This window comes from Schistocerca cancellata, chromosome 6 (genome assembly GCF_023864275.1).
Source record: "Schistocerca cancellata isolate TAMUIC-IGC-003103 chromosome 6, iqSchCanc2.1, whole genome shotgun sequence".
Lineage (NCBI taxonomy): Eukaryota > Metazoa > Arthropoda > Insecta > Orthoptera > Acrididae > Schistocerca > Schistocerca cancellata.
Genome location: NC_064631.1, coordinates 349,253,411 through 349,274,817, shown reverse-complemented (window position 1 = coordinate 349,274,817; position 21,407 = coordinate 349,253,411). Strand labels below are relative to the sequence as shown.

Below are 21,407 nucleotides of genomic sequence, written 5' to 3'. Positions count from 1 at the left end.
GAAGTATTACCATTGTGTATTCTCCATGTGTAATTATTAAGCCTGCAACAATGAATATTGTACCAACAAACCTCACCTCACATCATGTAAAGCATGTAGTCTCATGCTTTTAAAATGAATACTTTGCAATAAATGGATATACTACTAAAAACAATGACATCACCAGATAATAAGTGTAAACTTATTCTCATGGTATGAACTTATACTTGCTACAATGAATACTGTACTGACAGACCTTTCCTCACATCATGTAAAAGATATAGTCTTACACTTTTGAATCTAATGTTGTGGTGACAACACTGCAAATAGAGGATATACTACTAAAATCAATGAAATCAGCAGCTAAATGAGTATAAACTCATTCTTGTTGTATGCCTGCTACATTGAACTGATGACATTGAATCCACCGAGGACATTGGATCTGGTGATGAATATGCTACAAAATATGCAATTAACAGCATCCACCATTTCCTAAAAATACTTTCAGCTAACAAGTTCCACACACTATGGTGAGTAGAAGACTGTCAATAACGTAATGTTGGCAAGACCAAACAATAACATGGTATCCAACATTGAGCAAACATTCCACAATGGGAAGACGTATTTTTCTTGTGAGTGGCACCAGTGTGTCTTAGGAGGAGAGGGGCATAATTCTCTGAAGCGAGCAAGTATTACAAAAAAACATGATAGCAATGTCTACGTTACACTGAGTGTGCACACCAGCCTTGATTCTACAGGAAGATGAAACAAAAAAAATAGATGTGAGTATCACTGTGTCGATTTTATAATATCAAGGTATGATATTGCTTCCCATGATTTGTTAAAAAACTACATCTTCCAATATTTGTGACCTACGCCACACTGCACGTTGACTGTGATCACATTAATTACATGTTAACCACTCAGTGGACAGTGCAGGACCATGCTGCCAGAAAGCATGGTGCTACATCGGGTAGGGTCATAAGAAAGTCATCCATCTTACTGAATTTGTAAAATGATGACCTATCCAAAGGGTTTTCTCTCTCTCTCTCTCTCTCTCTCTCTCTCTCTCTCTGTGTGTGTGTGTGTGTGTGTGTGTGTGTGTGTGTGTGTGTGTGTGTGTGTTTGGGGCATGGGGGGGGGGGTGTCACACAAAACAAGCTGTTTCTGCAAGTTGTAAGAACTTAAACCATATATGTATTTTCAACAGCAGTGAAATATCTACTAAAAGGAATTCACCCTAGAAACACTACAGTGAGATTCCTACATGAAAAAAGTATGTAACTAAGCTGACTACATCACTGGTGAATTAAACAATTTCCGCTGTTGATCAACACCATTCTCGCTGCTTCTGTGAATTACCAGCATTTTGACTGAGTGAATCAAATGGTTATGGAGTGCTTCTCAATTACAAGTAGCTCTCACTTATGAGTTAAATAAAGTAAACACTGCAGATTGTAGTTCCACAAGGTAGTAACCCAACCACATGCTTTTCATTTCATTGAATTCAACATCTATGTCATATAAATAAGAGTCCATTCTTCAAATCCTGCTTTTAAAGCCTCTTCCTGTAATTATGTCAGAGAACTACTAGGGGGCAGAACATTGATGGTTCAGGTGGGCAATACATTGTCTAGAAGGGATTCAAAGGAATATCTTCTTACGTGAGTCACTGTTAATGAATACAAGACTTGTAATCCGCAATGTCAATCTAGTTGCTTTTTAATTAAAAAGGGATCTTAGTGATATAATAAAGATAAAAGACATAATTTAACCATGCAGGATGTTTCGAGCAGTCCAGACACCTCTACCCGCAGCTAGTAGTGTGATTCCAGGGTGGACTGTCCAACAGTGATGTATTTGAACTACAACCCTACCTCCACCAACCAGCTGTCCATGACTCTGTCTCTTGTCAACATTCCCCCCCCCCCTCCCCCCTGTCCCCCTTGCCTGCTGGTTTGTTTATTCATCTACATACACACGTACATACTTTCATACAAACAAATGTAGTTTGAAAGGCTGTGATTGAAACAAGTGTAGTTTGAAAGGCTGTGATTGAAACAAGTGTAGTTTGAAAGACTGTGATTGAAACAAGTGTAGTTTGAAAGACTGTGATTGAAACAAATGTAGTTTAAAAGACTGTGATCGTGAATCTCCTACTTTCTTTTCTCCACGGCACCCTCAGATGAGGAGGTGATATATGTAGAGGGGGATATTTTGATATGGGAATGAGATACAATATCAACTGCAGAGACAGAGGAATTTAACATAGGTATATGATCGAGTTGTTGGAACTTCACTCAGCTATGACATCATCCTCAGTCTGAATAAGATCATTGCAGACAAAAGAAAATGATTGTATCCTCTTCCTATTTCACTTAGGAGTGCAGCACCATGCTGCTGTAATGAATAGAGTCAGACTGGTACAGTAAGTGAGTGTGCTCAATCCAGTTGAAGTTGGTAAAGCACTCTTTGACACTTTTCACTGCTTTTAGATCTCCACCAAAAAACACACACATGCAAACTGATCATTACCCATGTAATTGACTGTCATTTGAGATGCACTCCTTAACCATCAAATTCATCTGATCTGAATGCCAGATATGCTGCTGTAATTTACTGGAGTTGTGCTGCTCTGGTTGGGAGCTAATTTTTGTGGAACGATGGCTACGGCATTGGAATGGGAATACAGTGCATGTTTCGTTTTGTGTCCATATTGGTATATACCAACCCTGTATCAGGCAGCTGGCCACAGAATTTCATAGAGATGCGCGGTAGCACCGCTAAAGGAGATATGCATTTGCGGAAATAAATGGTTAAAGTCACTCTTCTTTTACTGTGCCCATCGGCGTACACAGGTTACAACCACCTCCTTTTTCCAGAGGAACTGGCAAATGGCGACCTGGGAGAGTGCCTCCTGATACACCATCCACCTGCCACACCTCCCAATAGTCGCCACCTGCAGAAGTGGTGTCAGAAGCGTTTCTTCTGATGCCTACCACACCGGCGTCGGGAGCCTGTACGAGTGTATCGTACCAGAGTCAAGCAGCAGTAGTAGCAGTTGTGAGGTGAGTTCCTGAACAACTTTCTTCCTCACACAAATATTTTTTTTTGGTTGTGATCCTGTCTGGCTTAGGATGCAGTCATTTTAATGTAACTTTGGTGAACCAGAATGATTTGGCTAATTTGTCTGAGTTTAAGGGGAATTGTAGGGAAGTGCACTTAGTACCAATAGTGTGTAAAATGTGTAACTTGTCTGGCTATAGTGTGCCTTGTGATAGATATGTTCCTGTTGTGTGTTCCACATGCGTGAATTATGGTGATGCGAAAGAGGACTGTAATAAGAGTCCTTGGTTGGCAATAAGACAGAGCAATAAGTAATATTTTATATGTTTTGTGTGGTCATGTGAGAAGTAAATTGCACAAATATAGTGCAAATGCGAGCAGCTTCTACCACAGATACAATTTCCGCTCTAATGGTGCACATTAAGTTATTTCAGTTGCAGAATCAGCAGGTGGCTCAAGAATTGCATATTTTAATGGTGGATTTGATACAGTTGCGGTCTGATATGTCTAAAGCTATATTACCACTTCAATTACCATCCATAGATCCTGCAGCCGCTGGCCTTATTTCCACTTTTTCTGGCAAAACATCAGAGGATGTAACTATTTTTATACAGAATGTGTTATCGCAGCTAGCTTATGCAACTGGTCTGAGTAGATATCATTGCAGATGGCCAAATTGTGCTTGTTGGGTGAGGCTAAGACATATATTATGAACCATGAAGTTTTGAGTAAGGTTACTAGGTTCACAGAATTTGCAGACAGGTTAAGGCATCGGTACAGAAGACAGAGTGGGCAGATCTCCAAACGATGATATGACTACTATAAAGATCTCTGTGCATATCATTGACACGGGACGTATTATTACAATATTTTTCATACATGAGCCTGATTTTACTTACCTGAGGACCACTTTCAGATAGTGTCAGCACATCCAGAATGTTTGAAAGCACACTGCTGTTTACCATTCAGTTCTTCATGTATGACAGATAGTCAGGCACTTTGCTTTTGTTCCAGGGTGCCAGTCTTTCCAAGAGAAACATTTAACTGCTTACAGGAAGTGTACTGTTCTGGAGTCTTTTATCCATCTGTGACTGTGTGGAAACAGTTTATCACTGCCATTAGGTGGATCTCTTCGTGTACCATCAGCAACAGGTTAGAACTGGCCTTAAAAACCTGTATCCTAACGGGGGTGGGGGGGTGGGGGGTAGGATAGGGAGGGAGATTGGGGTGGAGGTAGGAGGGGGGGGGGGTGTAAGATTAGAACCAATCTGGTTAGTCTGTATCTGCACATTGAAGTGAATGCACATCAAGGTGAACACACATGCCACTGCTGCCACTCTCTCATGGCGAGGTCTTTCGGGGTCATTTTTTTTGAGGTAGTTGTGTTAATAATGATTTTTCTCAGTTTCCAGGTCAGTATGTGTCTCATTATGACCCTTCGTTAAAAGTGGTGGTTTCTGTTCATGACAATTTTGGTGTATAATTAGAGCAATGGAGCATTTTCCAACAATTCTGGTTGCGTATATTGGCCTTCCTAGACTTTAGTGATAGTTTGCTGTCCTATCCCTTCTTACCATGCGTCTGTGTACAAGTTCCTCAGCAGCCGTACCAAGGTGACTTCTCGGGGTGGGGGGGGGGGGGGGCAATGAATAGGACAAAGCTGCTGAGAAATGAAGAGACCATCATTTATTTGAATTTTGAGCACTAGAGTTGCAGAGTGTTCATTGAGTAGTGCATACAATAATGCAGTGGGAGGCATCTGCAGCAAACTCCCAAGTCAAACAGAGAGACACACACAGTTAGTAAAAGGGATGCGAAGTTATCTCCTGAAGTGTGGGTTGAGCAGCCATTTCAAAAAACACAAACATCTCCTGCACAGACAACAGTCTCTATGACTTGTGAAATGCACCTTCAGTCTCCCACTGTGTCAATGCTATTTGCTGAAAAGTATTCCCCCTATGCTTGTCCATTATCACCTCCTCCTGCTCCAGGTATAGAAGACTATGGATACAGTCCTCAGCTGTATGCTTACTGGTAATACACTTATTAAGCTCCTCTCTGTCCAACACCAACATCTTATCAATTGATCACATTCCCTGCCAAAAATAAAGATAGTACCTTCCGCTCCAACCTTTTTGTGCTAGTATTGTGGACTCGAGCAGTCGATCTTCGAACTTCAAGGCAAACACACATGCACAATTGGTAAAAGTGAGAACAGGGGCAGCCGAACGCGGTGGCAGGGAGTGGTGGAGTCGGGAGGCAGCTGTATGAAAATCCAGCAGCAGTATAACACCACCAAAAACAAATTTCCTGCCAAAATAAATAATAAATAAATAAATAAATAATATATATTATGTTCTTCCTCTCCAGCAGCTCAGCACTGACTGAAACTTTTTCTCGCCAATTCCCAATTTTTTTTTTTTTTTTTTTTTTTTTGGGAGTGGGGGGGAGGTGGCGAAGTTGGGTAAGTGAGGGAAAGTGGGGGTGGGGGGGAGGAATAGGGGTGGTGACATCAAGAATGCAAATGCCATATCTACACCCCAGGGATAGGTGGTGGGGCAACAGCTGTCATCTTAAATTTGAAACAATGCAGACTGGCATCACTTCAGCTTTATTTCACTACTACTGCACTGTCCCAAATTACCAATAGTTTCTGTAATGTTTGAGATCGGATGTGCTTCTCTTGTAGTTTGCTGTTAAGGTGACTAAGGAACAACAGAATCTATATCTTCTGGTCCCATCAGGTGACTCTTTCCACACAACTATGATGGTTGCAGTACATAAGAGTCTGGCATTTCTTGAGATGGAATGAGATGATGATATTAATTGAAGACATCGTACCAATGATTAAACTGGATGTCAGTTTGCCTCATTCCCCTAATGAGCTGTTGTCATTAAATTTCAAATGCAGTTATGCTGTTGTCCTGACTGTGGCCGGCATTAGGCTCCATCACATCTAGCTGGGCTTTCAGTATTCAAATTGATAATGAAATGAGACAACAGGGAGAAGCCACAGACCAAGGAAAAACAGACAGATCTGGTAAAATGTTGCATGTATTATCCCAGAAGAATACATTAAATGAGAAGTAGCCTGTTACAAGTGAGTAATAGTTACTGCACACAAGTTACGCTAAGAAACAGGCGAGAACTAGTCTTGCCGCAGGTCAATACACAAGAAAAATTTGACAAAAGAAGGAAGGAATAAACAAATACACAGAGCCTGATTTAGCAGTCGTGAAACAATTAGACTCAAACCAATACAAAACCCATAACTGCTGAACCCAGGCTTATAAAAGTAGACAAATTAGATGACTACAAATTTGAGGGAGGGACAGTCAGTTGAACACAAATCAGCACCATCACTAACACCACAGCAGCAAGCACAACAAACATCAGTGAGAGACGTTTGAAAGCAAAAAACATTGAAGAAGTGTGTGAAAAATGCAGTCTGACTGTAAGGCATCCCAAAAAGAACATAAAATGTCTCTCAATCAGCAGCCAACACCTAACAACAATCATATAGCACCACTGCAGAAACCACAACAGAAACCAGCACCAACAAGAAGCCAGCTAATTTAGAATTTAACTTACTTTTAAGTAGACTAGAGAAAAAATATATTGCGTTCAGCACAGCAGATGTGACTTAGATTGCACCACTCAAAGGGTGATTCTATGTGTTTCCAGTAAGTGAGCAGACAGACAGACTTATCCTAAGGACAGAGAATTTTCCTACATCAGTAGAGCCATTGTTCAACCTCATGCCCCAGCTCCGCCGCACAGGTCAGAATCATTTGACTTTGACAAAACATACACAGATCTTGTAAGATCACACAGACGAATATATTTTGATTACCCACAGACAGGCACTAAATGCTATGTACATGTAAAACTCGTAGAACACACAGGCACAAAAGGAATGTATTACAACAAAATACAAAACACAGTACTACAGTTGGTGCGAAAATCCCAAAAATAGGAAAATATCTGTAGGCAGACATCTTATTGTAGTAATAATAGCAGTAGTGGTGGTGGTGGTGGTGGTGGTCATAGTAGTAGTAGTAGTAGTAGTAGTAGTAGATGATGTAGTTTACGGTAATCATCTAGAGACAACTGACACTGCGTGGATTTCATCAGGAAGTACATAGTACATAAAAGTATATAAAATTAATAAATGTGTGTAATGCACAAACATAGACATATAAGGATGTACAGAATACTACAAGTACAAGGGTGCACAGTCTCCTAAACAATCTCACATTAAAATTACACATACAACTTTGATTAACTAGGTAAAAGATATTTTTCATGGAATAATTACCTCAGATTAAAAAAACACATAATAGTTGTAAACTTCTGTTCAATATACTAATTTGGATCATAGCAAAAAATAGACTGAAAATACTATTGACATTGACTATGGCATATAGGACATGAAAGTAATTGTTTGTTACTAGGTTGTTGAAGGCATTCATTTAAACTGTAACAGCAGTTGGTCATTAAAAACCTGAATATTGATCCCTTAAATGTAGACAATTTTTTTTATTTCTTTTATGTTTGCTAGAAGTCTGTTATACAACTTTGTACCTTGAATGTTTGTTTGCTTCTGTGTAACAGCCTTGTCTACTCTCTTTAGGTGGATATCATTGCACATCCTTGTATTATATGAATGCAGATCTGACTTGGTTTTGAAAATTTCAATGCAACTTTTTATGTTAATTACACTTTTTGTACGCAAAGGCACAGATAAGGTAGAATATTTAGCTGTTGAAATGGCTGCTTGGAAGTTGTTAGCCTTGAACTGTTGGTAATTATTCTAGCAGCTTGTTTTCGTAGTGTGATGAGGGTTTTTAGATTTTTTCGTACTACGATCCCAGAAAGTGAGGCCATAGGTAATAGCAATGTGAATGTAAGCAAAGTTAACAGTTGTGATACACTGTTTACTAGGCACATTTCTAATTACACATAGAGCAAGGCAAGCAGAATTTGACTTGCTAGCAGATGTGGGCTTTCCACTCAAAATTTTTGTCTGTATGGACACAAAAAAATTTTGTGACAGCTACTCTCTTAAATTCTTTATTTTGTATACTAAGGTCCACATCATTTTGTGACTTTGTTTCCCTGTAATTCTGTGCGTGTTCCACTGCTGCTTGGTGAGTAGAATTTTTTATCTGTCCAATTACATTTTATTGTTAAAAGTAACCTTGTTCATTTCAAACCAATTTCGTAAATGTTCCAAAACTCTAGCTGCAGATGTTGGCAATACTTGGTTTACATCATGTACAACAACGTTTGTATCATCAGCATACAGGGTTATATGAGTACCACTGATTGGAATTTTGATGTCATTTACATATATTAGAAATGAGAGAGGTCCTAGAACACTTCCTTGTGGTTTCCCCAATTGATACAGTTCGAAAATAAGATGTGTAAGCAGTACTTTGGTTTTTAAAGTTGGCTGAAGTAATTTCTGCTACCTGCCTTCTGTTACGGACTGCCTTCTGTTACGGACTGAAATCATTTTTTGCAACTCCTTGTATAGCAACAGCTTCTAATTTGTCTAGTAAGATATCATGTTGGACAGTATCAAATGCCTTTGATAAGTCCCAAATTTATTCCCATTGTATTGTTGTGCTTGTCTCGTCCCATTTTGATATTTTCAATGAAATGGGTAATAGCTGATTCTGTACTCAATCTTTTGTGAAAACCATATTTGTTTACAGACAAGAGATTGAACTTTTCAAGGAAATTTGTAATTCTATGTTTCATGACTGTCACTATTACTTTTGAAAATACAGATGACAAAGCTTTTGGTCTATAGTTTCCCACTTCATATGGATTGCTCTTTTTATGGTGCAGTTTCATTTTTGAAATTTTTAATGTTTGAGGAAACATTCTTTCCAATAATGATATATTTATGAGGAGTGAGAGTGATGCTGATGTGACACTAGCAAATTTTGTTATGACTGAACCAGGTACTTCATCAGTTCCTGAAGACATTTTATTTCTCATTGTTTTTATTATTCTTAGAACTTCTGATTTGTTTCTGGAGCATAGCAATATTAAAATGACGATTTGATCTCTTCGAACAGAGATTCCACTATTCTTAAGGCATTTTTACTCAGGTTGACTGGAGTGTTTATGAAGTAATCATTTATGTAATTTGCTAGACTAAGATTTTGGAGCAACACAGCATGATCGTCTTTTAAAACAATGTAGTCTTGACTTTTAACATTTTAGTAGTAGTAGTAGTAGTAGTAGTAGTAGTAGTAGTAGTAGTAGCAGCAGCTTTATTCATCCGTAGATCTCTTTTTACAAGGATATAGGACATGTCAAAGTATTTACAAATTTAGAATAATTTAAAATAAGCTAATTTGTTTACACATATATTTACAGACTTCTAGTTAGAAACAATCATTAGATTTACTCATGGTATACAAATACTTTTTTTACAAATAACTTATTAAATAATGTTATGCCACACTGTTCACTCATATCTCATTATCAGTCACTGCACACACTACACACACATTGTTTCATAACACTTCACTCACTAGAGACACACACACACACACACACACACACACACACACACACACACACACACACACACACACACACACACATATAAAATGAAGGTGTTTTGTGGAATGTTGGATATTTTATGATCATCATCATCATCATCATCATCATCATCATTATTATTATTATTATTATTATTTATTTGTATAACTTTTTTTATCAAACCCCTACTCTGTTTTAGCTAAGTAATCCTTCAATGTATAAAATGTATTTCATAACAGGTACTTTTTAGCTGCCTTTTTAAATAAGTGTATTTTTTCAATTTCTTTAATCTCTTTTAGTAATATATTGTACACTTTTATTCCTTGATAGAAAATGCTGTTTTGAGTTTTATGTTTGTTTTCTTGGTATATGTAAGATGAGTCTATCTCTTGTTGCATGGTCATGGACAGAGCTGTTTGTGCAGTAATAGCAATGTTATTTTTTATGTATACAACTGACTGACAAATTTATTCACATGCAGCAGTTAAAATATCCATATCCAGTGTTTTGAACATGTATGTACAATGAGCTCAACTAGTGTTTTTCGTTATTATTCTTATGGCTCTTTTCTGGAGTTTGAAAATTTTGTTCATATTTTGTGCAATTGTTCCCCAAAAAAGAATGCCATAGCTAAGAACTGAGTGTATGTAACTAAAAGACACTGCATGTTACACACTGATGATAGGATTCTAAGGGAATAATATGCTGGTGACATTCTGTTTGCGAGTACCATTGTGTGTTCACACCACTTCAACTGAGAATCAATATTCCTTCCTAGAAATTTTGCATTTGTTACACAGTCTATAGAGGTGACGTCTACATTTAATTTAACATTGCCATTTTTCCTCTTCAAACTGAAATTCATGGCATTAGTTTTCTTTATGTTCAATGTCACTTTATTGCTTATTAACCAATCATAAAGTTCCTTGAGAGTTTCATTTGCTTTCTAGGCAAGGAGATCCCTCGTTTTCTCAGTGACCATAATATTGCTGTCATCAGCAAAGAGAAATTTTTCACCATGAGTAACACTACTGGGAAAGTCATTGATGTATATCAGGAACAGTGTTGGTCCTGATATGCTACCTTGCGGAAGCCCTATATTAATGTATTTTGGTTCTGATAAGTGTTTTACTAAATGTTTATATCTATTTGAAATGTGTGTTATCTCTACTCTTTGTACCCTATCTGTTAGGTATGATCGAAACCAGTCATTAGCTACCCCTCTTATTCCTAATGCTTCTAATTTATTTAATAGAATCTTGTGGTCGACAGCATCAAATGCCTTAGAAAGATCAAAAAATATGCCTGTGACACACTCATCTTTATCAAGAGTATCAAGTACAACTTTTGTGAATTCTACTATGGCTGACTCCGTATTTTTGCCACTTCGGAAACAAAACTTTGATTTGCTTCAAAGATTGTATTTATTCAGGTAATTCATTACTCTGTCTTTCATAATTGCTACTGTTATTTTTGAGAATGGGGACAGCATTTTTTTCTACTTTCCATATTGCTTTTGATATGTTTGCTAACTCTAAATTTACTTTGTCATTGTCCATTGTATTAGCTTCTTTAATCACCTTCCTATAAATCTTCTAGTATATCTTAACATAGTATGTGAAGCATTTATCTTTGTTGTCCTTTCTGACTTGACTGAGATATGTTTTAGAGTTTGATAAGATACCCCAATAGCAGGTGACACCCACTGGCTGTTGTTCCCTGAGATGACATTGATTTTTGTAAGCTCGTTTGGAAAACACACGTTAAATAGGGACGTGAAAGTGATAGAGAAAGTGTTGTGTGAGTCAATGGTTGTTGTTTTTGGAAATGCATTTTCCAAGGTTTCTTTTGTTAACATTCACTTTTTCTGTGCAGAAGTGTCTTTTATATTTCCACTTATATTTTATTACCTTGAGTGTAGAAGAATTTATACACAACAAGTGTGTTATGATCTGAAAACCTAAGTTTATATTTAGTGCCGTAGTGACCTCATTATCCATATTTGTGAAGATATTATCTATTGGGAAGACAAAAACTTTGTTATTCTACTGAGTTCCACAAAGAGCAGTTTCATCTTAAAACTGTTTGGTATACTCAGTAACTGTCTCTTTTCTTCACTTTCATTAACATGTTAATGTTAAAATCCGCAGATAAAAATAATGTCACTTCATTATTATATAAAGTGCTTAACACTTCCTCCAGCTTTTTACAAAATATTTTTTTATCAACCAGGGGTGATCTGTATATTGATATGACAATTAGTTCTTTACTCTCCTCCTCAGTTGTATCTCTACGGCACACGACTGAAAATGCTTCTCAGTATTAAGATGGTCCATGTCTGTTTTTGCTTTAAACTGTTCTTGTATAAATGCATATTCTACAATTTTTACATAGACTGCAGCAGTGTTTACAAGAATCTTTTAATAGAAATGGGCAACTATAGTTGAATTCTTTAATCTTGGCGGCTCGCACATGCCCGCCCAGACATGGGAGATTGCTATGTTGCCAGTTGCACACGACGCACGCACCAAGAGAAGCAGCGCCATAGTATAGCATATAGTTCGCAAGCTTACGTTTGGGGGGGAGCGCGCAGTTTATGAAGTAAAGCCACCACGGCCGCATTAACCCTTTCGCTGCTACATAGACGTGCTCCCCGCATTCCGCGCTGTGCGCGATTTTGTCATCACTGCACTGCTCGCCTGTGCTGACACATGGTGTTCCGACTGCTTTGACACACTTATCATTCAATTTCACAAAAACTATTTGGCCCAAAAATTAGATTCTTACACGTCTTCTTGACTGATACCATCCCCCCATAAATGACTTAATTTTGTTTCGATGTTCAACGCAGTTATTATGCAGCATTAAATGTAGTAAACCATTGCACAAAATTTTGAAGAATTTGCAGAGGTAAAAGTCCATAGAGTATACTTTCTGTATGGTCGATTTTAGTTGCCACAATGTTGAGAATGAAATGTGGACAAGATACCTAAATTTCATATAAAATTTACTGTATAACAATATCTCATTTAATTTACGTACCACATAGGTGTCGTATGTAATATTGAGAAATATTCCGTCTTTCGCGACTGTAACAGAAGTTTTATTTACACTGGGCACATTAGGCTTTATTTTAAAGCACTTCAATCAATCAGAAGGCAGTAGACAAAATACATTAAACAAAACTGTGGACTTACAAAAACATTAGGACTTGAATATACCGTCTATCAGTGAAGTGTTCTGAGCTATGTCAAATGTAATTTTTGTGTGTGGCACACACAAACAGCATTTATTTGCTAAAACACTGATCAGCTGACACAAATGTTGAATATTGTGTTACCGCAGCACAAAACTACGAAAGGTGACTTGGCAATGGAGGAGACAAAATACTGTCCACTGAAGATGCTTCAAAAGAGAGAAACGCGTCTGGTCTAAATAAGTCGCTTATTACAGTTGCAGATGAGGAATATATTTCAATACCATTGGTAAAACTGCGACTGTGGAACAAAAACAAGAAAGAGAACATGAGTACCATTGTGTATGTGCCATACCTTTCCTTGATTGAAGTGCTTTAAAATAAAGCCAAACGCGCCCGGTGTAAATAAAACTTTTGTTACAGTCGCGAAAGACGGAATATATCTCAATATTACATACGACACCTATGTGGTACTTAAATTAAATGAGATATTGTTATACAGTAAATTTTATATGAAATTTAAGTACCTTGTCCACATTTCATTCTCAACATTGTGGCAACTAAAATCGACCATACAGAAAGTATACGCTATGGACTTTACCTCTGCAAACTCTTCAAAATTTCGTTCAATGGTTTACTACATTTAATGCTGCACAATAACTGGGTTGAACATCGAAACAAAATTAAGTCATTTATGGGGGTAAGGTATCAGTCAAAAAGACGTGTAAAAATCTAATTTTTGGGCCAAATAGTTTTTGTGAAATCGAATGATAAGTGTGTCAAAGCAGTGGGAACACCGTGTGTCTGCACAGGCGGGCAGTGCAGTGATGACGAAATCGCGCACAGCGCGGAATGCGGGGAGCACGTGACTGCAGCAGCGAAAGGGTTAATGAAGAGACAAAGCACTAAAAATTTCAAAAAATTGCATTCAAACGAATAAAATTCCTGAAGTAAGACACTTCGATATTGTTTTTAAATAAAGAAAATATTTAACATCGCACAAGGTTTGAGCTCCTCACCTTTATCTTACGAACCCACCGCCTTAACCATTACGCTAGCGCAGCTCGTCCTGCAATGTACCTCCATACAGGTCACGCAACATACTGACAAACACTGTTGGTATGACTATGAATTATTCACATTTCGTCGAAGTAAAATAGGAAATAAACAATTACAGCTGTTCTTTATTGCGAAAAAGCGGTTAGTGAGAATGATACAAACCCCTTTCCTTGCTATCACCTGAATTAGGAGGCTTATTGCTTGTTTGGTTTAATTAATTAATAGGATATGAAGCAATTGGTATAAAGAATGCTTTTTCCAAACTTTCTATAAAAGAAAGTCTGCTATCAAGACACTGCTTTTGCTCAGTTACTTTATTTATGACTGAACGTTTCTAAAACTGAAGACACTCGTCCGTGCTCTGCACTGCAGTCGAGCTCTGGCAATGTCGTTCTCTGTTCATTGGCTGGCTGTGTTCTGTGACATCAGATGCGCAGAACGAACCTAAACTCGGCCGCCAACATAAATGACACGCACTTTAATATATGTACCATCACATGCTACCATAATAACAGGCAGCAATTATTGTAAGGCTGCTATAGTAATTTTAAACAGAAATTATAATGTAGGGAGTGGGGACTTGGACTAAAAAACTGAAACACCTAAAAAACTGCAAGCAGTAGAAATGGACTTCTGGAGAAGATCAGCAAAAATTTCTAGAAAAGAGAAAGTAAGAAAACAACTAAATAATAAAGAGAATGGAAGTAACAGGAAGAATACATGATGTGATGGATAGAAGGAAGGTTCAATGGTATGGGCATATAAGAAGAATGGAGGAAGCCAGAATTATGAACATTATCCTGGAATGGCAACCAGAGGGAAAGAAGTGCAGAGGACACCCTATGACAACCTGGCTTCAAAATGTACAATTAACAGTGAGAAGACTTGGCACAGAGGAAGAAGATATACTAGATCAAAATACCTGGAGGAACATCCTGATTAAGATAAATTAAGATCTTATGTAAAAGATGTAATAATTTCTGGGTATTTGTTGTGTCAGAGGAAACCTTTGTACAGAGAAAAATATCAATAAATAATAAATAAAAACTTATAATGTAATTAAGAGAACTCAGTTATACAATCAACACTTAGTTATTGTAGAGATAACCAATGGGAATGTTGCATGGGAAATTACATTCATGTAAACTCAATGCAGCCATCAAATACAACCATATGGAGCCCACATCAGAGACCTGGCAACGTATGCCAAGGGCAAAAACATTAGTGGTAAGTGCTGACATTAATTCACGATCCACCCTTTGCAACTCAGATAGAATAGATGACAGAGGACACACAATCACTGACCTAATACAACAAACACAGTTACGTGTAATGAATACAGATGGACCTATATCAACATACATAGGATTCAATTGTATGAACAGTAATATTGCCTCTATGCTAGCAGATGATGCAGCACTGGCATATGCAACAAACTGGACTGTACACAACAATATAACCAGTAGTAACAATAATGTCATAACATACACACTAACACACACTCAGAACACAATCCCAGAACACACACCAGGCACTTATTGCTCCACAAAGCTGACTGGAACAGTTTAACAGAAATTATCCAACAACACAATATAGAAAATATCAATGGTGGTGTTGATTACAGAGCACACAGACTAACACAGGTTATAAAATATGTACAAAACACATCAATACTGATGGAATAGAACACAAAATGTTCACAAATACCATGGACCAATAAACTAATGAGACTCTAACAACAACATGTCAGATTCAAATGTGAAATTGTATCAAAGGGCAATACTAGACAGAGATGCATGCACTTGAGGCATGTAGGCATGTGCAAGACTAACACAGAAAGACCCTACACAGCATGTGCAAACAACATTGGGAATGATTTGTAACAGCACGAACAGAGAAAAATGTATGAGGGGAACCATACAAAATATTGGCAGACAAGATAAAAATCCCACTAGTTCAGGGAACACTAACGCAAGATGACGGCTCAGTGAGATGGGGCTGAAGGAATTCAGTAGAGCTTCTGCTGTATAAACTACTATCTGATGATGTCACAAATACAGATACACAATATCATAGAATAATACGATAAGATTTACACTCACCATACAACACTGCAACTGTCGCCTGCCCTTGTGTGCGAGAAGGTGTTTCACTAGCAATCTTAGAGCTCAAGAACAAGAAAAGCACCTGGACCAGATGGCATCTGCTTGGAAACACTGAAAAATCTAGCACCACAGATCACCCCATTCCTAACAATGTTATTGGGTGATACCTTATGGCTGGGTATGGGAAACCTTCAAAGCAGTCATTATTAAGAAATCGGATGACAAGGATCCTTCAGATCCAAAGACCTACAGACAACTATGCCTAATAAACACCATAGCAAAGTTCCAAAGGAAGGTACTGTGTAAGCACTTGCAAACCCACAGAGCTCTTAGGGGCATGAGTCAACACCAGTTCGGCTTCAAACCGGCAAATCAATAGATGAAGTCATCAACAATGACCTACACTTAATTAATATTGAAACTCAGAGATACACCATAGCAATAACTATTAACATTACAGGGGAATTTAATAACATCTGGTGGGCTGCAATGTTTCAAAGGTTAATAGATTTGGAGGTACTGCAGTCACTGTACAACTGTTTCCTAGACTACTCTGAAGATCGAGTCACAAAATGGCAGGTGGGCAGCTGGAAAATAATGAAAAGAATTAGCAAAGGTTGGCCTCAAGGGTAAATCTGTGGCCCCATCTTGTGGGATATAGCAATCGAACCCCTCCTACAACTTCTACATGGGGATGACAGATCAGATGGAACTGTCAGCTGTGCAGCTGATCACAGTGGTAGTCACAGCAAACAACAGAGCCAATCTAAAAGAGAAACCCAGTGGAATACTACAAACAATTACAGAATGGTGTCACGAAACAAACTCAGGATAGCTGAAAACAAAACAACTTAGCAAAAATTAGCAAAGACTTGTAAACAATTTAGCAATACTTGTGGATATGAGTAATTTTCAAAGAGAGTTGTTTACCAGACATGGTATGCACCTTAACAGGTCAGGTAAGCAAACCTTAGGTACTCTTTTTAATGCAGCATTCATGAAAGAAATCAACAAAATATCACCTCTTTCAGAACCTATTCCCCTTAAATAGCTCCAACAATCCCAAACAGTAGCAGCTGATCAACACTGCCTGAGGAGGAGCCAAAGGCTAGGTACAGCTGCTCACTTAGTGATGATTTTTTATGGCACCAAACAAAGAAAAGGAAGAGATTGTGCTATATCAGCCTGAAAAATTGCAGATAAGTGTCAAAAATCAGCAACAAAGAAGCACTTCACCAGGTACTGACAAAATAACAAATACTTGCAAAACTTTCAAGATAATGAGTCAAAACATACAGTGTCTCAAGAATAAAGTTTTAGAATTATAAGTCACCATAAACAACTTTGTAGATATCTCTTGTATTTATCAGAACATTGGTGCAGGGTCAGTTATTTAAGTCTTATAAATATAAGCAATTTTGAATTAGCATCTCATTATTGCTGCATTGTTTGTAAAAATGGTGGAGTTTGCATATATGCAAGAGCTGGGCTACAATACAAAGTTAGATCTGAAGCATATCATCTAAATATCGAGAAACATTTTGAACCATGTGCCATTGAGCTAAAATCTGAGGAGAAGCGTAAAAATCTAATTGTCATATCAATATACAGGTCACCATTAGGTGACAAAATCATATTTTTTTAAAATTTGGAAGCAGTGCTAAACATTTTGTATAACAATGAGGTGAACTTATTACTATGTGGGGATTTTAACATCAACTTGTTAATTGAAAATGAAGAAAAAAAGACAGCTTTTGAGTATCCTAAACAGCTTTCACATGAAACCACTCTTCGCAGACCCCACTAGAATAAGAGTCATCTTCGTCCCTATTAGATAATGTCTTTACAAATATAGAAAATAATGATCAAAATATCCACGGGTGTACTGCCAGTCTACAGTGTCCAACGGGCACAATATTTCGACGATCATACATGTCGCCATCATCAGGTGAACTGACGGACTGAGCTCCTGTGAACGTGCCAGTACGGAGATCCGTATGCTATGGCTGCTCAGGGGGAATTGGGTTCGGTCCTGGAGGTGGCCAATTTAAACAACCTCCGCCCGCAGCACACTCCCTCTGCCGTCTGCGCCACGGTCACACGGCGGAACAGATTGCGACGGCGTCTGAGATGACATCAGTGTGATGGTTCTGTTCGCCGTGGTCGTCACAACTATACGTTTGCTCGATTTACGCTTGATTAATCCAATCGCTGGTTCCCAAGCCTTGCTAAGATTATAGTCACAGTCACGGTTTATGAGCTCGTCATTGGTGCGAATTTCGATGGCCTCTCTAACAACGCTGTCCCAGTATCTCGACGTCTGTACCAGAATCCTCGTGCGTTCATACTCCATAGCGTGATTTTCCGACAGACAATGTTCAGAGACCGCCGACTTGCTCGGATACATCAGTTGAGTGTGCCTCTGGTGTTCACGGCATTGATCCTCAATGTTACGCATCGTCTGACCAATATACGACTTGCCACATTGACACGGAATATGGTACATGCCGGCCTTCCTCAAACCGAGGTCATCTTTGGCGCTCCCCACCAGTCCACGAGTTTTATTCGGAGGACAAAACACAGTTTCCACCCGGTGTTTCTTCAAAATGCGGGCGATTTTCCCCGAGTGTGTGCCTGTATATGGAATAAACGCAGTGCCTACCTGCTCCCTCGTGATTTTATCCATCTCCACAGGTTGTGCTGTAGTGGTTGGGCGGAGAGCACGTTGAATTTGCCACTCTGAATACCCATTTTTTCAAAATACAGTTTTCAGGTATTCCAATTCCTGGGGTAGACACTCTGCATCAGAGATAGTGCGCGGCCTTTGTACTAGAGTTTTAAGTGCCCCATTCCTCTGTGAAGGGTGGTGGCAGCTGTCTGCGTGCAAATATAGATCAGTGTGCGTTGTCTTCCGATACATCCCATGACCTAGGGTTCCGTCAGCCCTTCTCTTGACCAACACGTCAAGGAAAGGCAATTTACCCTTTTTTCAGTCTCCATAGTGAATTTGATATTGGGGTGTATGTGTAAGGAAGTCAAGGAGTTTATCCATACCATGTGGCCAGATGACGAACGTGTCGTCCACGTAACGGAAAAAGCAAGTAGGTTTCCATTCGGATGACGACAGGGCTTCCTCCTCGAAGTTCTCCATGTACAAATTCGCTACCACCGGTGAGAGTGGGCTACCCATGGCGACTCCCTCCGTTTGTTCGTAGTATTCTCCATTAAAAAGAAAATACGTGGAAGTCAAGGCATGCCTAAAAAGTTCTGTGGTCTTCTCGTCAAACTTCTGACTAATCAATTCTAGTGACTCTCACAGGGGTACCCTCGTAAACAAGGAAACAACGTCAAAACTCACCATGATATCTGACTCATCCAACCTGAAGCTATCAAGGCGTTTAACAAAATCCATGGAATTATGGATGTGATGAGGGCATTTACCCACATAAGGACTTAATATTCCTGTCAGGTATTTGGCCAACAAATATGTAGGTGCCCTGATGTTGCTGATAGTGGGGTGTAATGGTACCCCCTCTTTGTGAACCTGCGAGAGTCCACATAGTCTAGGCGGTACCGGACCTTGGGGTAACAATTTCTTAGCGTCACCCTCCGGTAAATCTGCGTCCTTGAGAAGCGACCTCGTCTTGTTCTCCACCGTCTTTGTAGGGTCAATGCTGATATTCCGGTAGGAATCATCATTTAGCAGGCTCTGCATCTGTTTCAGTGTAGTCCTTATGGCAGACAACAACTGTAGCATTGCCTTTGTCAGCTGGTAAGACAACAATTTCAGAGCGCTCCCTCAGATCACGAATGGCCGCCCTCTCTTTACTGGTGATATTTGACTTCATCGGCTTGGAATTCGTCAATGCACGACAAGTTTCACGACGTATTTCCTCAGCTGATTCAGGCAGAAGACGAGCTGCAACCTGTTCAACAGCACTAACAATTTCTGCGACCGGAGTGAACTTGGGGGTGGGAGCAATGTTGGCTTTTTCCGTTACGTGGACGACATGTTCGTCATCTGGCCACATGGTATGGATAAATTCCTTGACTTCCTTACACATCTAAACTCCATACACCCCAACATCAAATTCACTATGGAGACTGAAACGGAGGGTAAATTACCTTTCCTTGACGTCTTGGTCAAGAGAAGAGTTGACGGCACCCTAGGGCATGGGGTGTATCGGAAGACAACGCTGATCTGTGTTTGCTCGCAGACAGCTGCCACCACCCTTCACGGAGGAATGGGGTACTTAAAACTCTAGTACACAGGGTGCGCACTATATCTGACGCAGAGAGTCTACCCCAGGAATTGGAATACCTGAGAACTGTATTTCAAAAATGGGTACTCAGAGTGGCAGATTCAACGTGCTCTCCGCCCAACCACTAAAGCACAACCTGTGGAGAAGGATGAAATCACGGGGGAGGAGGTAGGCACTGCGTTTATTCCATATACAGGCGCACTCTCGGGGAAAATCGCCCGCATTTTGAAGAAACACCGGGTGGGAACTGTATTTTGTCCTCCGAATAAAGCTCGTGGACTGGTGGGGAGCGCCAAAGATGACCTTGGTTTGAGGAAGGCTGGCATGTACCAGATTCTGTATCAATGTGGCAAGTCGTATATTGGTCAGACGATGCGTACCGTCGAGGATCGATGCCGTGAACACCAGAGGCACACTCGACTGATGTATCCGAGCAAGTCGGCGGTCTCTGAACATTGTTTGTCGGAAAATCACGTTATGGAGTATGAACGCACGAGGATTCTGGTACAGATGTCGAGATACTGGGACAGCGTTGTTAGAGAGGCCATCGAAATTCGCACAAATGGTAGCCTCATAAACCGTGACTGTAGCTATAATCTTAGCAAGGCTTGGGAACCAGCGATTGGATTAATCAAGAGTAAATCGAGCAAATGTATAGTTGTGATGACCACGGAGAACAGAACCATAACACCGACGTCATCTCAGACGCTGTCGCAATCTGTTCCACCGCGTGACAATGGCGCGGATGGCGTAGGTAGTGTGCTGCGGGCGGAGGGTATTTAAATCGGCCGCCGCAGCGACCGAATCCAGTTCCCCCTGAGCAGCCATAGTGTACGGATCTCCGTACTGGCATGTTCACAGGAGCTCAGTCCGTCAATTCACCTGATGATGGCGACATGTATGATCGCCGAAATATTGTGCCCGTTGGACACTGTAGACCGGTAGTACACCCGTGGATATTTTGATTATCAAATACACTGGGAGAAACTCAAAAATCACATAGAAAATAATGTTACTGATGCACAAAATGTAAACTTAGGTCTTTCAGACCACAACAAACTAGTAACATGCATGAATTCTTCTGTACCTGAGGTTGTTAAATACAAGTGGGAATATAAAAGGCACTTCTACCCAGAAAATTTAATATTTTTATGCAATCATTAGCAAAAGAAACCTGGA

The 21,407-nt window shown here is 39.3% G+C and overlaps 1 protein-coding gene across 2 annotated transcripts in view; it reads left to right on the top strand.

Annotated features, from left to right (window-relative positions):
* Positions 1-21,407, top strand: part of LOC126190719 (uncharacterized) — a 93,868-nt gene that overhangs the window by 21,565 nt on the left and 50,896 nt on the right. For both annotated transcript variants that reach the window (XM_049931193.1, XM_049931194.1), the window contains exon 2: positions 2,862-3,047. In XM_049931193.1, coding sequence (XP_049787150.1) covers positions 2,971-3,047 — 77 coding nt within the window. In that variant the 5' untranslated portion in view covers positions 2,862-2,970. The remainder of the gene's footprint in view (positions 1-2,861; positions 3,048-21,407) is intronic.